The sequence below is a fragment of the Oncorhynchus clarkii genome, chromosome 30 (assembly GCF_045791955.1).
Source record: "Oncorhynchus clarkii lewisi isolate Uvic-CL-2024 chromosome 30, UVic_Ocla_1.0, whole genome shotgun sequence".
In the NCBI taxonomy this organism is placed as follows: Eukaryota; Metazoa; Chordata; class Actinopteri; order Salmoniformes; family Salmonidae; genus Oncorhynchus; species Oncorhynchus clarkii.
Window position 1 is genome coordinate 13,276,361 of NC_092176.1, and position 17,383 is coordinate 13,293,743.

Here is a 17,383-nt window from a genome sequence, read left to right on the forward strand (position 1 = left end):
CACTGAACGATCGACAGATGAACGCTAGATCCACATTAGATCCACATTCAGTGTGATGTGTGCGAGCGTTTACACATCCAAAGGCCTTGGCTCCCATCCCATAAACACCCATTTGGCTTACATATATTTCAAAGAGGACGGTTCCCTAGCAGTGCCGCACAGTGTCTCTACCCCACTTCCAAAACCCCAGACTGGGAGTGTACGTATACAGTAGGGCTGGCTCCTGTGCCCTGCCACATGCCAAGGTGTCTGGGGAGGGTGTTCAATACGGGACTCACCAAGGCGTTGGGGTGGAGGGATTAGGGCAGTGGGACAGGGATCTGGGTAAGGGAACATTAATTGAGGGACAAGAACCAGCCTCTGGGTGGGAAGCAGCATTGTTACAGCTAACTCTGACTTGTTCTCAGCTTTATTCATATATTCAGGGATTTACAAAGAGGCCTTATTCCCAATCAATCCAATGGATGGATTTCTTTCGGTTGGTATGCACTTCACAATTATGGTCGTGCCATAGCATTGGTTAATAACACAACACACCAAATGTCCATCCTTGAATATCACTGAAGTATAAATGTATAGATCAAGCCACAGTCAGATACTCAATACTAACTGAGCAACCAGTGCATGACCAAGGGAGAGTTACATTTACCAAGCACTGAATGTATGAAAACCAGCCTATCTAAAGTGATTATAGGACTGTTTCAGGTCCATGGACATTTCTACACAGGCCTCTTGTCAGTCTCTGACGTCTGAATAAATCTCTGGGCCGCTGGCGTTAGCTGCAGCCTCTATCCAGGTGGGCTTTTTCTACAGTTAAGAATGTCACGTTTTGCGTACGTTTGACGTACAACAAGTATTTTCAAACATTGTCTGTACAATGGCCATCATCATGTATATTCCTCTTAGCTGACCAAATCCTCCGAACTGTTTACATTAGCTTGAGAAAGGAGAAGTCTAAACGGACTCTCAATACGTCTGCAGTGCCTAACTTTGGCAAGTCAAAGGCATCCATATTGTGCTACAGTTAATTGTCAAATTACCATTAATTGGAACACAAATGTAGATGATATTGATTTAGTAACCTACTCAGTCAGGTACCACCAATCCAGTTTCACAGGAAAACCTATTGACAGGGCCTACAGAGTGCTTTAGCTATACTATCACAGTAATATAGAAGGTCTACTGCCATTCCCATTGGTTCAAAGTTTATGATAGTGGACACTTCATTTTCAAGCTTCCATAACGGCCAGACAAACAGTCACCTCCAAAATGATTGGCACCCTTGATAAAGATGAGCAAAAAATACAGTATAAAATGAATAACACAAAAAATGTATGCTCAATAAATGTGAAAATATATTATTTTGTAGTAATACAATTGCTTAGAAAAAAATATTTTGTTCAACAAGTAATTAACAAAACATCTCAAAAAGATAGGTGTCGGAATTATTGGCACTATTTTCAATACGTTGTGCACCCTCTTGTGAGGATAACAGCACTTATCCTTTTTCTATAATATTTTATGAGACCATTCCTCCATACAGGATCATTCCAGGACCTTGAAAGATTCATCCACATTTTACAGTAGGTACAAGGTTCTTTTCTGCATATGCATCCTTCATTTGAGGCCAAACCCACCACTGGTGTGCGTGGCCAAAGAGCTCAGTTTTAATCTCATTCGACCATAGCACCCGGTTCCTATTCAAGGGCCAATGCCATTTAACAAACTCCAGGCATTTACATGTGTTGGTTGCTCTCAATAAAGGAAGTGGCGTTTAATTGTATATTTGGAGACTTGGTGACCCCAAGACGCGACCAACCGTCTTCCTCAATGTGCGTAGTACAAAATACACTTGGGTCTTACCAGGCAAGTTTACCACTGTTGCAGTGGTTTTAAACGTATTCATTGTGTCCATAATAGTGGTATATTGGAGTTTTCAGTCGTTTTTTTGTACCATTGCCTGATTTATGAAAGTCAACAGCCATTTGCCTTTCCTCATGGTGATGGATGACAAAGGGATTTTACATGTTTGTTACCTCATTTTTCTACCCCAGTGAAACAGGAAGCCATGGAAGGCCACAATACAGTTCCTTTAACTGAGATTAACTTAAACAAGTAGAATGATAATGCAATCTTTAGGGGTGCCAATCATTTTGACACATATATATATATATATTTTTTTACTTGAGCAATATTGTATTAGTATGTTCCTTTTTTGCATACAATATAGCTTGGTATTTGTATTATTTATACATGTTTTTTTGCTCGTCTTTATCAAGGGTGCCAATCATTTTGGAGGTGACTGTCTATGTGACTCCATATTTGTAGAGTGTGTGTGTAGATAAATGTGATGCGTCTGAACTGTCACGGCGTGTTTAAGAAGGAGACTGGCACAGTCCTCTGACCTCTGTCTATGTATGGAAAGTCATATCTAGAGCCCCTGCGCAAACCTATGCAGATGTCTTCTCGCCATCTCAGTTGGTAAGGTTGTTGGTTAGGATCAACCCAAAGAATTATTATTTTTAAAGAGTTGAGAGTAGGTTTGGATGAAATCAATATATTTATAAATGCATACTTTTTTCAATGGAAATCTTGTATTTTTTGTTGTTTTAAAAAACGTTCATTGTTCATGGATTTTTATTTTGTGTTTTGAGTGTTTACATGCAAATTGGGATCTCTGCGGAAAGGGAGGGGAGGGGTGATGTGGAGGAGGGTGAAGATTATAAGTTCTACATGTGACTGTTCAGTTCTGTCTTTGTAATAAGTCATTCTAACTTTCACGTAATTCACTGAATGTTGTCGAAGTTTGAGTTATACTCAAGTCTACCGATGTTTGATTCAGAGGTTTTCACCAGGGTTGGGTTCAATTCGAATTGAGAGCAGTCAATTCAGGAGGTAAACTACAATTACAGTTTAAATAATCAAAAGAAGGGCAGTTATTTTCAATGACTTCTCAATAAACTGAAAAAAAGTTCAAGCTATGTATTTCAAAAGTTTTTACATTTAAGAATTTGCAATTCAAATCACTTCCTGAATTGACTACCTTCAATTTGAATTGAGCTCAGCCAGTCTGCAAAAACAAACTCATTATCTAGATAAAAGAGCAATGTCTGCCTTTCTGTCTGTTGTCTAAGCAAGTGTGGGTCGGGCAGGGGTCCAGGTGGGTCGTTAGCTTACATTTTTAGTGCATTGCAAAATTATAAATTATATTTTATATATGCATATATATATATACATTTTTGGGAATGGAAAAACACTTTCAGTGTAAACTTTAAGAACTAAAACCAAATAGAAAGTATGTAGAAAAGATAAGGGACCTATTTTTTTTAATAATACTCTAGTCTTTGAGAACTTGGAATCAACAAAATAAAAGCCCCCATTGATTTTGTTATAATTTTTGAGCATATGAACACAGCATTAGCCATGTCCAAATGTGTAGAATTGCAGAATACTTGCATTAAAAACTGCCAAACATTTCTGTCAGCTCCATGGCAAAATGTATAGAATTGCAGAAAGATTGGCTTTAAAACAGCAATATTCGATTAGGCTCCATGAAGAATTGCAGGAAATTAGTTTTAAAATGGCATTTTATTTCATCTCCATGGCAAGATGTATAGAATTGCAGGAAATTTGGTCTGTATGTTTTTGCACCGCTCAACCCTTAGGGTGGGTCGCGACTTAAAAGACACCTCAATTAGTGGGTCATGAAGTAAAAAGGTTTGGGAACCCGTGTCTAAGCAGCTGTGGTGTTGTATTGATCTGAGAGGATGGTTAAGTGGGTCTAACACCAGGAGCCAGTCAGCTCTGATAGACACTGACTAGCTGCATGATTATAGTGGATAGCCAACCACACACACAGTTAGACTGCAGCCTCAGAACTGAGTGATGACAAGTTATTCTGCATGCTAAATTAGGGTTGGTTGAACATGGATCAAACATGAACTTATATTACGAACGGGATCAAACAACACTTATGACCAGAATGTCAGTTTTCTCATGTCCTTGTCTTTTCGGAGAGAAGAAAACTGAATTCTGTAGTAATTTGTAATGTAACAGGCCAGAGGTCTTGAACTCAGCCTCATGGCCTGTTGTCACCAGAGGGGTATACTACGAAGTAAAATCCATGGCTTAGACAGCTAATTTGGCAACCAAATATTCTGAAATAACTCACACAAAAAATAGAAAGATGAGCGTAAAATGGGCACAGTCTAATTAACTTAACCAAAAACACATATCTAAGATTTTTATCAAAGTTAGTTGGTCAATTCATGAATCCTTCTTTGTCGTATAGACCTCCGGTGTTCCTGGGCGTGGCCTCTGGTAGAAAAGTTTGGCCGTTCTGTTCATTCAGAGGGGATACGTTCAAGAGCTCTGGCCTGCTAGTTACTTACATCCATGTTAGTTTTTTCAGTTTAAAGTTATGTACTCTTCATGTATATGTTATGTCCAAAATTACTGTCATTTGTATTGTTTTAATTTTCTATTTGAATACTCTTTTTAAAGTCTGTCTCCTGTCCTCAATCTTACTGTTAATCAGCCTGAATGCTGTGGGAAGAGTTGTTCTCCTGCGTTGAGTGTTTGTGTGTCTGTGTGTGCACGTTGTGTAAAAAGCAGACATTCCATGGAGTGTGTCACCTGCTTGTCCTTATGGGTCATGTTCTTTGGAATTTCACTTCATCTCAGTGTTTGTCCTTTTTCATTCACCAATTACAAACATTGTTTGGGTTGCCAAACTATTTGGAACCTTTGAAAATAAGTCATTGACCATGGTCATTTGGGGAGTAAATGTGGGAATCTGTGGGTCTGGATTCTTTTTGTATCAGTACACCCATTTCCCCCCTGACTCACCATCATAGGGTAAGAAACATAGCTTTCTGTCAACCTCATTATTGGACAAGCTTCAATAATGACACCGTTGCCATTTAGCCTTCATAAATGAATGTGGTACTGAACTTAAACAGCTGCCCCTTTCTCTCCTGACACATGAAAGCTTTTCTGTAATGGTAAGGGACTATATACCCTGCTCCAGTCAATTGAATATGGATAATGCACACTGTTGTAAGAGTAATATTTATGTCATTAAATAAGATGACTTTAATGTAGTCTTGACACTAAAAGGCACAGTCTCAGATCACAAGTGAACTTAGTAACAAAGACAGTTTGAAATGGTAAGTGATAATGACACACAGCTATGTGATTTGACACAGGTTACACATGCATAAGTATTTACGCATACTCGTTCAAATATTGTACATATGACAAACTAGTTTTTCTATACCGAGGACACTTTCATAAAGAGGTACATAATGTTTATGATGGGGCTGGAAATGTAAGAGTATGGTTTTATATTCATAGTAAATTAATATTTTTAGTATTGGGGTAAAAATATCCAGAACACTAACTCAGAATGGATTTTTATAGCAATTTTTCAGGGGAAATCATGCATCCAATTAATGTTTCTATATGTGGCGGCCACTGAAAAAATACATGGGGACAGAAAGTGTCTTGGTAGTGTTAGTACTTACTTTGGCTTCTCTCCGTGTAGAGAAAAACACCATTTACCATGCCACTCATTCTAAGTAAATGAATGATTACACTGAGTTCATATAGTTTCATTGTGGTCAACAACAAAATAAAACAGCTAAGACACATTCAAGTGGCACAATTCCTCCATAGTTTTATTCACAAAAAGCAAGAAGTTCAAAACAAATCAAGGCCAAGCTTCAAATCATTGACAAAAGAGAGCAGTCATTATGTCAAATATTACTTTTAAAACATTTATTGATTAAATTCATGTAGGGAAATTGAATAGTACATCTCTTTTCTCCAGTGTACAGCCAACCACTGCTGATAAGTGTGTTTCAACCATAGCACACGAGGCATGTCAATACATGCACAGTTGTGAGTGTATGTTCTATATACTGAATATAAACATGTTTTATATACACAATGAATAGAAATCATAGTTAGATTTGTTACCATTTCTCCACTGCCTGGCATGCGTCACCCAACACTCAGATTGTGGCACTGTCACGTGCCCCGCCCCAATGGTCGTCTGGTTAGGGTCACAGATTTCCCAACTCCACATCATGACCACCTCAGCTATCCTCAAGCAGAGGAATAGGTATTCGGGGGGCCCGGATGTGTGTAGGAGGGCTGAGGCCAGGGATTCCATTTCTCCATCACTAATGGTCCCCCATAGCAGACCCTCAGAGAGGAACCTGTCACACCGCCCGCCTGCCACACACTCAAGCGGAACACTGGATAGTAACACTTCAGTTGAATGGGTAACTAGATTGTGACAAGTCCTAGATAAAAACATGACACGACCAGGCATAAACATGTTAACAGTTCAGAATATTTTGCAAGCTGAAAATCCTGGACAATTTATGAATACTACATGCATGTCAGATAACATATACATACCCCTTCAAACAAAGTGTTTCGTGTTAAACACACTAACCAGTTTGCAACGGTACAGGGTTAGTGCACTGACTCCCATTTCCTGTCAACACAGTCCTGGCACAAACCAAATTCACCCTGTAATGATGATAAAGATGTCCAATATCATTACAATGCCCCACAAGTGACCAAAGCTAAGGGGTTTGAATCCATAGCTGTGAAGAGGTGCTGATATGAGGGTGTTTGGTGCATGGGAATAGGGAGGCCTGTGGCTGAAGTGTGGTTAGAGCAGCGCTGGGCTCCCCCCCGCTGCCCGAGTTACCTAGGCCTTAACCCAAAACGACTACGCCCAGTGGGCCTCTATCACAACAGTCCAACAGGGAGAGCCAAAGAACTCACTTTTCATTCACATCACATATTGGCAGTATCATTGTTTAAAAAAAAAAAAAAAAAGTGGAAGATTTTCTTTTAAAAGCAAACTTAGTGCACAATAAGACTGCAGTGAGTGGTAGATGGCAGAGCATTGTGTCCCCGGGCCATGGGAGTGGTTCACTGCTCTGACCAGCTCTGAAAACAGGTCGTTGGCTGATCGATCAACATTACTGTAGGACAAAGGGGAGGAGAAAAGGCTTGGCAAAATTTTTTTGAAAAAATAAACTAAGAAGATAGTCACCAATTGTGTCCATTGGATTGGTTGCTAAAGGGTGCCCATCAATCATCATCATCATCATCATTTTTCCCCATTAAGTCAAAAACAAATTAGTTCATGATCAGTTGCTGTGAACCATGGTAAATAAAGGTGTCTGAAAAGTCAAAATAAAAATGTACAAAAGGTTGTGAATCCCTTCCCTCATACCCCATCCAGTTTTTCATTTTTACCCCTGTTCCAACTGACCCCCACCCCCCCAAAAAATGTATCATCCGAAAAAGTGAGTCCTCCTCTTCAGGTGCAGAGTTTCACTTGACTCGTAATGTCCCGTGTGAAGTGGAATGACAAGGAGAAAATAGATACGAATGTAAGAACATTTGTATACGCATATAGAAATCAGAGCATTATGGCCATCAGTTTTCAGCTTGCAGATCCTTCAAGAAAAGAGAATCTCTTAAATATTGCCCATCTGCTGAATTCCAAATAAAACTTGATCTGACTAATATAATCTGTACATTTTTAGTTAAGTCTTCATGATTTGTTTGTTCGTTCAAAGGGGACCGTTTTAATTTCTTTTTTTCATTGTATATTTATTAAATCTATCTTAATTTAGATGCTTGGAGTCCCATCCCGTGTGCCGTCTCTGAGGCGGACGCTGGTGGTCTTTGTGATTGGGGTTTGAGTTCGCTAGCAGCACTTTTTCTTTCGTTTACTGTTCTTGGAGAGTTTGACCACATCGTTCTGTTGCTGCTGCTGCTGCTTGGCCAGCACCTCCTTCTTGGCTCTTAGCACTAACTCTGTGATGCAGTTAAACATCTGTGGGGAAATGACAAAAAACACGGTGAACACAATCAACTAACATTTTTAGGATGAGAGCTTGTTTTCTTTCCCTCCACTAAAAGCAACAACCTCACCTTCAAGCCCATGTCCCATGAACAACTCCACCCCTTCAACGTTCCCCTACTTATGCCAGAGGACCCCTGACCCACCTCTTCAACATTGATGTTCTCTTTTGCACTTGTTTCAAAGAGGTTGATGCCCATCTGCTCTGCAAACTTCTGTGCATCAGTCGTCTCCACCACCTTTGAGTTGGGATCATCGTTCTTGTTTCCCACTGAGGAAGAATACGAATAGGAAGACCATTTGAGCTTTCTCAACTCCAAGTAGGGACTATAAAGTCTGTTTTATTACTTCCTAAATTCCAGTCAGCATTTTCCCAAATTCCTCAATTTTCCCCATTTTTTTTGCTCTGAAAATGATGCAGAAAGTAAGACAACCACGTGAACCCCCACACATGCAGACAAATTAATACATTTTTCTAATTACTTTTTAAAAAAACATTAAAAAAAAAATGTTCCACTAAGTTAATCATATCTTTGAATATTTTGTTTTAATGTCTGGACAGATTTCATAAGGCCTTACGCAATGGTCCCTGATGCAACAACACTGCACTGGGTAAAGGTCATTGAAACAGGTGGACTGGACTCACCTAATATTCGACACACATCATCACAGTTCTGGTTGATTTCATGTAGCCATCGTTTCACATTGACAAAGGACTCGGCACTCGTGACATCATATACCACAATGACCCCATGCGTTCCCCTGTAGTATCTGGAGAGAAAGAGAAGTCAGCATTTTGACACATTTCATGTCCACTAGGGGGAGCCCAACTCAAAGAACTGCCAGAATAAAGGCAACACTTGAATAAATGACAGATATATTGAAAGCAAGTTCTTCCACACAGCTGTGATTCCTGAGCTAATTAAGCAATTAACATCATCATGTTTAGGGTAATGTATAAAAGATTGCCCAGTTGCCCATCATTTTGCCTAGATGGGATCTCAGTGAGTTTGGGGGGGGGGGTCTCGAAGAAGCCTAGGGTGTTTGTTTCAACAAGTCAACACCATTGAACACTTATGGGAGATTCTGGAGCGACGCCTGAGACAGCATTTTCCACCACCATTTTAGGATGGTATTTCCTTTATTTTGGCAGGTATCTGTATTACAAACACACATGAGATTTTCAATCAATCCCAACAAACTGATGTTAACAAAGCCAAAAGTATGCTTGAAGGACTACCCATTCTCACATGAAGTAGAAATGCTTCCCAGTAGATGGCCCGCGGGACATATTTAGTGATTTGTTCTTGGACATAAGACTATAAATCACCAGTAAATGAATTCAGTCATTTTAATACAGGAAATCTGTTCAAGTATTCCCACGCATAAAGAGAAAGACATATGTGATCATATCTCAATGTAATCAAGGTTTGAAATTATTCTGTTTTTTGTCAAATACTATCTGTTATTGCGGTCAATGTGCAGTATACAAATTATTTATATCTATGTTCCAGCCCATGACCATCCGCTGAAGGAACGAATCGTCCCATGGTTGAATGGAATTGGGGATAGACACAGACCTGTTCCAATAAATGGCACAATATAACAATAATCTACTTCCTTTGGTCGCCCTCTAACAGCCAACATGAATTGAAAGCCTATTACATATACACAGACTCCACATGCTGCTTGGAGTTCAATAATCCCTACTAGTGTCCTGAAATCATGAGAGCAGGAAGGGGTGTGTCTGAGGCAGGGTAGGGCAGCGGTCGGCAGGAAACCGGAGCTGATGCTTATCACAGGAATATGACAGACAGATATACATGGAGGGAAAGGCAGACATGCAAGTAGAGGACAGCCACAGTATTCATGAAAACCTGCCCCCCCCCCCCCCCCCAATGTCTGAAAAGTAGGCCACAAAAATAGGGGGCATCCCCCCTCTGACTGCAGTGCACCACACAATATACAGCTTTCAAAGGGGTGTGTGTGTGTGTGTGTGTGTGTGTGTGTGTGTGTGAGATTGCATTTGCCAGACAGAAGCTTTGTCTGTCACACACAGCCCAGCAGTAACGGACCAGTCAGCGGGGCGTTCTGCACAGATGAATGGAGAACCAGAAACACGCAACAGGCACAGGGGCAAGACTCCCAGTCCCTCCACCACACACACACACTCCCAGTCCCTCCACCACACACACACAGGCTGCTGTCCACTACGAAGACATATATTCAGACAGACATATGGCAGCTATGGACTGTGACTGACAGACATAAGGCTAAACACACCCTGGCTGGGCTGACCACTGAAATGCACTTAGGCCTAATGAGGCACCATGACACTACTTCTCCACAACCCAGCAGCACCCGCCACCTCCCTCCTCACACAGCCAGCCAGGTTTCCAGAAAGACACATGGCATTCTGTAGACTTGTAGGAGGTTTTCCCACAGGAAAACCAGCAGCTCTGTTTGAGGGCAATTCGGCATATTTTCTAGAGGGTTTTGAGAAAAAAAGTATACAAATCAATAGGTTCAAATGCCTCCCTTTCTCAAAACCTTATTTTTTTTGAGTGAATGGCGGCAAGGTTTCTACTTTCTCCACTCTTTCATAGTCCCAGGCAATCAAAGCCAAACAGTGTCAAAGATCTGTACAGTCCTCGTCAAAGTCCAAAGGGGTGAATAGTTTTTTAGACGCTGTGCTGTCCATGTCAAACTGAGTAGTGTGAGTCAGATGGTTGTAAGGTGCTGTAATGAGGACAAGCTCACAGACCTTTAGTCCACCTTCCTGAGTGACGGCATTCTTGTTCAGAAACACAGACTACTCATCACTACGAGAGGTCGAGCGTTTAATCGGCATGGCCGATTAATTACGACCGATTGCAAGTGTTCATAACAATCGGTAATTGTCATTTTTGGATGCCGATTATGGCCGATTACATTGCACACCACGTGGAGACTGAGTGGCAGGCTGATCACCTGTTACGCGAGTGCAGCAAGGAGCCAAGGTATGTTGCTAGCTAGCATTAAACTTATCTTATAAAAAACAAATCAATCTTAACATAATCACTAGTTAACTCAACATGGTTGATGATATTACTAGTTTAACTAGTTTTTCCTGCGTTGGAAATAATCAATGCAGTGCCTGTTAATTTATCATCAAATCACAGCCTACTTCGCCAAACGGGTGATGAATTAACAAGCGCATTCGCGAAAAAAAGCAATGTTGTTGCACCAATGTACCTAAGCATAAACAGCAATGCCTTTCTTAAAAATCAATACACAAGTATATTTTTTTAAAAACAGGCATATTTAGTTAAAAGAAATTAATGTTAGCAGGCAATGTTAACTAGGGACATTGTGTCACTTCTCTTGTGTTCTGTGCAAGCAGAGTCAGGGTGTATGCAGCAGTTTGGCCTAACAAAGACCATAATTAATTTGCCAGAATTTTACATAATTATGACATAACATTGAAGGTTGTGCAATGTAACAGCAATATTCAGACTTAGGCATGCCACCCGTTAGATAAAATGCGTAACGGTCCCGTATTTCACTGAAAGAATAAACGTTTTGTTTTCTAAATGATAGTTTCTGGATTTTACCATATTAATGACCTATGGCTCGTAATTTCTGTGTGTTTATTATATTATTATTAAGTCTATGATTTGATATTTTATAGAGCAGTCTGACTGAGCGGTGGTAGGCAGCAGCAGGCTCGTAAGCATTCATTCAAACAGCACTTTCCTGAGTTTGCCAGCAGCTCTTTGCAATGTTTGAAGCACAGCGCTGTTTATGACTTCAAGCGAATCAATTCCTGATATTAGGCTGGCAATACTAAAGTGCCTAGAAGAACATCCAATAGTCAAAGGTATATGAAATACAAATGGTATAGAGAGAAAGTCCTATAATTCCTATAATAACTATAACCTAAAACTTCTTAAGTGGGAATATTAAAGACTCATGTTAAAAGGAACCACCAGCTTTCATATGTTCTCATGTTCTGAGCAAGGAACATATTAAACATTAGCTTTTTAACATGGCACATATTGCACTTTTACTTTCTTCTCCAACTGTGTTTTTGCATTATTTAAACCAAATTGAACACGTTTCATTATTTATTTGAGACTAAATTGATGTATTATGTTAAGTGATTTTTTTTTAAAAAGTGTTCATTCAGTATTGTTGTAGTTGTCATTACTATTATAAAAATAAAATACAAATATTGGCCGGCTTTTTTTTTTTTGGGGTCCACCAATAAATCGGTATCGGTGTTGAAAAATCATAATCGGTCGACCTCTAATCACTACACCTATTTCTCATGACAGAGAGGAGAATGGCTGGGCACACTCATCCACTTCAGCTTAGAAAGTCCTCGCTTGAGAGGAGATACCAGCCATAGTTCAAAAACTAATATGAATTCAGAGAGGAATGTCTTCCAATTCTGTTTTTGCTTATAATTTGTGTCCACAATTGAAAAAAAGGCAATGACGTGACCATATTCCACTTGGCACATTACTAGAAAAAAAAGATGCATCTGACAGCCAGCTCAATACCGGTGTCCCAAGAAACCCAGACTCCACAGGAGTAATTATCTGTCAAACATGCAGCCAAAGTACACAACGGACAGAAAATGTGAAGATTGAGAGTGACGGCAAGGACAAGGAAAAAATGAAATTCCATTGGTACAAATGAAGTAAATATAACAAGGTGAAGCAAATCAATGGGGATGATACCCAAGCGAGAGAGGCATTGAGCTCCAATCTTTACAGTCCTATAATTCTGTGTGACTAAAACACACCTGTTACTAAAATGTGTAATTAGGCTCTGTGGAGAATTCCATCCGTTTCCAAAAAGAGCACAGGTGTTATTTTAAATGTCTTTGAGAAGTACTTGCTCAAACCATCTTAAAAAGTTGGCCTTGTAAAATATCCCCTAAATATCAGTTGACGTGTTAGAATGTTGCATGGTCAATGGGGCATGTGTGAGTCTTGCTAACAGCCCAGTGTGAAAGTGAAAGTGAGCGTTGCCTCTGCCAGTACTTACGTGGAGGTGATGGTGCGGAAGCGCTCCTGTCCTGCCGTATCCCAGATCTGCAGCTTCACCTTCTCCCCATTGATCACCACTGTCCGGATCTTGAAGTCCACTCCAATCGTGGTGATGTAACTACCTGCAAACACACAGACAAAAACAGGTTATAAGACCCAGTGTTTGATTTGCAAGGCAAGTACTCACTGTACACAGTGCGAGTTGGACAGTTGTTCAAATTCAACAGACCAAATGACTCATAACCTGCTAGGTGGGGTTAGAAGTAACATGTACACTTACCTGAAAATGTGTTGTCTGCAAACCGCAGGAGGAGACTGCTTTTCCCCACTCCTGAAAAGGACAGGTTGAGTCAGGTTAAAAAGACTTAGAATAAGCTAGGCAGGAGATGTGATTTCTTACCACCCTTTAGTTATAACAGTTAGGCTACACAGAGGTTTCTAGAAGTAAGCTCATTTGAAAGAAGATTTAGATTTTTCTAAGTTTGTGTTGTTTTGTAAACATATGTTTGCCACTGCCACCAAGGAGTTCAGATTTCCACAGCTCTTTTTCTCTAATCATAAAATGGCCAGGAAGAATAACAGGTACATAACCACCTACAACTAGGCTGGTGTGTCTCCTGACCTCTTTGGTATAGGTCAATTAACACAGTCAGACAGCTAGCCCTTGACAGCAGGCACTCAGACAAATACATGTTATCTAGTGTAGCCTTGTATAAGGACAGTGATAGCTGAACTCTGCATAACCTTTAGTAGGTTAAAGATCACAATAACACAGAGGTATAGTTTTGATACAAATGATGCAGGTCAGGTACAGACCATAACATCCCGGGACGGTTTTTCTAATGACTTTGTACTGTCAACCAATAAGCAATGAGATAACACATTCAGCGAAATCCAAGAGGAACAGACAGGTGGCTAGTTAACCATTGGGTGAGTTGGCAAAACTGTCAGAGCTGAATTGTGAGTCCAGGAGGAGGGACTAACAGCTCAGATCAGTTGCTACCGGAAGGTAATGTGATCGTGTCTGGCTGCGGTTGATTGGTCCCGAATTAAAAGCCCATCAAAAAACAAATCCCTCTGATCGCTCTCTGGAGTCTCGTTCGTTTACCAGACTCAACATTACTGGCAGCTACAAGAAACAGAGATAGTGTACTTTATGTGGGTGGAATATCATTTAAACAATACTGTCACCTGTCAGGCCACTAACAACCACATCAAAGACAAGTACAACTCTCATGAGCCTAACATTCACACAGAGAGCATCTGGGGAATCCCAGGGCTCTACTGCATCACACATTCCTACCCGTTGATGTCCAATCAGGGGGATAATAAGAGTTCAGTCATGCTCTACCAGCTACCCAGACAAAGCAGAACCAGATCACCATATAGGCCATGTCATTATCATCTTTTAAAAATCAGGCCGTTGTATGCCAGGAAAACCAAGCTTTGTTTTGAATGATGGACTGGACAGTCTAGTCAGTCAGTCAGTAGGGCCGGGACGATAACCGTATTGCGATACTCGATAGTATCATGGCAAGGGAACAAAAACACAGAGCAGATTTTACTTCTTTAAGAAAACAGCCTTACTGTTGGAAACAAATCATCAGGTTGTCGTCCAGAGTAACATTTCTTTGTTTTTCAAGCTAAAGCACACAATATTTTCCATACAGTAGGTTGTTAAAGGACCAAAGAGTCATCTGCTTCGTGTTGCCATGGAAAAAAGTATATCGCAATACTGGTATCGTCCCGGCCCCATCAATCAGTCTTGATAACAGGGATTCCTAATCAATGACGGAGTGAGTCGAGAAGAAACCAGTTGAAGCTCTGGTACCTGGCATGTCCACATCTGGTCTTACTGGTAAAACATCCCTCAGTGATACTTGGGAAGACTTATCAGTGCAGCCCTGTCTTTGAAGGAGTACTTAGCAGTCATATTAGGTACCTGTGGTGAAGACATAGGCCATTGCCTGCTCACTTGTAAAAAAGACTGTCCAGGGCAATAAGCAAAAGCCACAAAATACAGTACATGTTATTCAAATCCTCAAATACTATATTTAGGCAAGGTAACAAAGGTGAAGAACAGTAGCCTAGGTGGGTGCTAGTTGGTTTCTGCTTAGTTGTTGTCATGCAAAACACTAGCTACAGGTGAGGTGGACCTCCGTCAGTCCAAATACTGGTTTTCCTTGACTCTCATTTGAGCATTGGTTTCAATCTTCCCTGAATCTCATAACAGCGGTACCAATACTGGTTCCAGATTGCAGCCAAGGGGACACAGCACCCGGTGTGTCTGTGGTAGTAAAAGGGCTGCTGTCTTTCCCACTATTGTGATCAGCCAGCAGATGAGATAGTGCCAGGACTGGGAGTGTCAATGGCTGAAAGGATCTTTACCATCAAAATGATTGTGGAGTTGGAAATGCAATGTTGTTTGTAGATGTGTGTTTTCAGATGAATGCAGCAGTCTTTAGAATTAAACATGAGGTGGTGGAAAAAACTGCAAATTAAGTGGTAGTATGGTTTTTAATATACCTTATATTATGGAATTCAGTAACTTAGTTGGATCTTGATAGTAAACAAGTTAAATTCCTTCCTTATTGGTATACTAAACGTTAGGCCCTAGGGCAGAGATATTAAACTCCTAACCATCAAGCTCCACGCCTTGTAGGGTTTCTGTTCTACTTGATAATTAATTGCACCCACCTGATGTTCCCGGTCTAAATAAGTCCCTGATTCGTGGGGAACAATTAAAAAACGCAGTGGAACTGGCTTCGAGGTCCAGAGTTGAGTTTGAGGGCCCTATGCTAGGGGGATCATCTAGAAATCATTCAGGGCTCATTGTAAACGACTCTGCACTTGATGCAATCAGTATCACATACATATTGCTAGTTTGTCATAGTTAACATTCCTTCATACAGGGAACACGCTGCTCAAATGTTTTTCTTCTAACTACAAACTATGACAAACCACCTAACGTTAACGAGCCAGCTCACAGCAGGATAACACCAGAGTAGCTGGTTGTCAACTTAAAGGAGGCCAGCTTTCTACCTAGTAGTTAGCTAGCTCCTCGGCTAACAGAAAAATAAAATAGGATCCATTAGCTAACGTTGAGTGGCAAGTTAGCTAGCAAGCGAACAACACTTTGCAAGTTGTAAGAAATAAGTCAAAAGTTTAGCCACAATATACATAATTGCAACGCCATAATAGCTAGTTACTAAAATATCCGCTAAATAACTAAAATCTTAATGGATGGAATTCGTCCCAGTGTGGCAGTACTAGACGCTATCGTGCAATATCTGGCCTGATCGGCTGACATGCCCAGCCCTGCGATGCACACCTCGGCGCAAGTGTCACCGCTCTCTCCCCCAAATATTGCTGTGCATTTTTAAAACTACACATAGTAACGTAGACGTTCACTTAAACATGAGTCCAAAATCACGCTAAGAACCGCGACCTACTCTTCTGCGACTCATTGTGTAAATACCTGGAGAGGCCCATTTCCCGTTACGCATCCCCGGTATTCGCTTACCACTGTCACCGATGATGAGCAGCTTGAATAGGTAATCGTAGTCCCTGGCCATGCCGGTAGTTGGTGGGTTACCCCCGCCGTTTACTATGCTCTTCTTATCGACTTGCTGTCCGAACCCTTGGCTTGTCGTACACAAGCACTACCCCCAATATGAATTAGAATGATTACCCCCCCCTATACCCAATTGCTAGCCCCCAAGCCGGCGGCTTTTTTCTCGGGGATTCGAGGTGTCAGCAATACTTTCCCTACGCTACAAATAGCCGGAACTGAGTTTCCTTGTCTGGTGGCGGCTGCACCCAACCCTTACGCGACCCAGAATCACTGCGCAGACGCACGACAAAGTCGTGTGCCCATTGATGCAGGGTGCTGTTGACTTCAGGTTGGCAGCTTTCCATTTGTTCCCGAATAACTCACTGAGGTAAAGACAGATTCAGATTGGATATTCGCGTGTAGTTTTCCTTACTTCCACCAACAGCAGTTAGGGACCGTCAACATAGTGACAAATCATATTTTTCAAATTTCAATAGCTCTTCAACCATTACTCCTAAAACTTCCTAAACTGGTTCGAGCTAACCCGATGGCATAGACACATTGCACACACCTTTTCTTTGCACTATATTAAATGATTCATTTTAATTTTTGAAATTCAATAGCACCTTGGTCATGTGACCTACACACCTCAAACAAGGTTCATAATGCACACTTAATGGGCGTGTTTGCACACCCTTGTTTGTCCATTTACATCTCATTTTACATGAATTTTTAAAAGTTTCAATCTTCAATAGCTCCTTAGTCTTATGACCTACAATCCTCAAATTACTTTCAGAATATCCACTGAGTAGCCTTTTGTTTGTCCATTTTCATCTCATGTGATTTTACATTTGTTGTCAATGTTTCTTAATTTCAATAGCTCCATGGTCATGTGACCTA

General features: G+C 40.7%; 1 protein-coding gene across 1 annotated transcript; it reads right to left on the reverse strand.

The window, feature by feature from the left end:
- Positions 1 to 5,649: 5,649 nt before the first annotated feature.
- LOC139389722 (RAB35, member RAS oncogene family b) lies at positions 5,650 to 16,773 on the reverse strand. Its single transcript, XM_071136630.1, has 6 exons — positions 16,454 to 16,773; positions 13,211 to 13,261; positions 12,929 to 13,052; positions 8,541 to 8,665; positions 8,041 to 8,165; positions 5,650 to 7,867 (listed from the first exon to the last, which is right to left on the reverse strand). The coding sequence occupies exons 1-6, from the start codon at positions 16,503 to 16,505 to the stop codon at positions 7,739 to 7,741; spliced, it is 606 nt and encodes a 201-aa protein (XP_070992731.1). The 5' UTR covers positions 16,506 to 16,773; the 3' UTR covers positions 5,650 to 7,738.
- Between the last annotated feature and the right edge of the window lie 610 nt (positions 16,774 to 17,383).

Coding starts and splice junctions, on each gene's coding strand:
- LOC139389722 (XM_071136630.1), bottom strand. CDS start 16,505: ATGGCCAGGGACTACGATTACCTATTCAAGCTGCTCATCATCGGTGAC. Junction 8,666..12,928: donor TTCCGCACCATCACCTCCAC/GTAAGTACTGGC, acceptor CTTTCTCTCCAG/ATACTACAGGGGAACGCATG. Junction 8,166..8,540: donor TGATGTGTGTCGAATATTAG/GTGAGTCCAGTC, acceptor ATTCTTCCTCAG/TGGGAAACAAGAACGATGAT.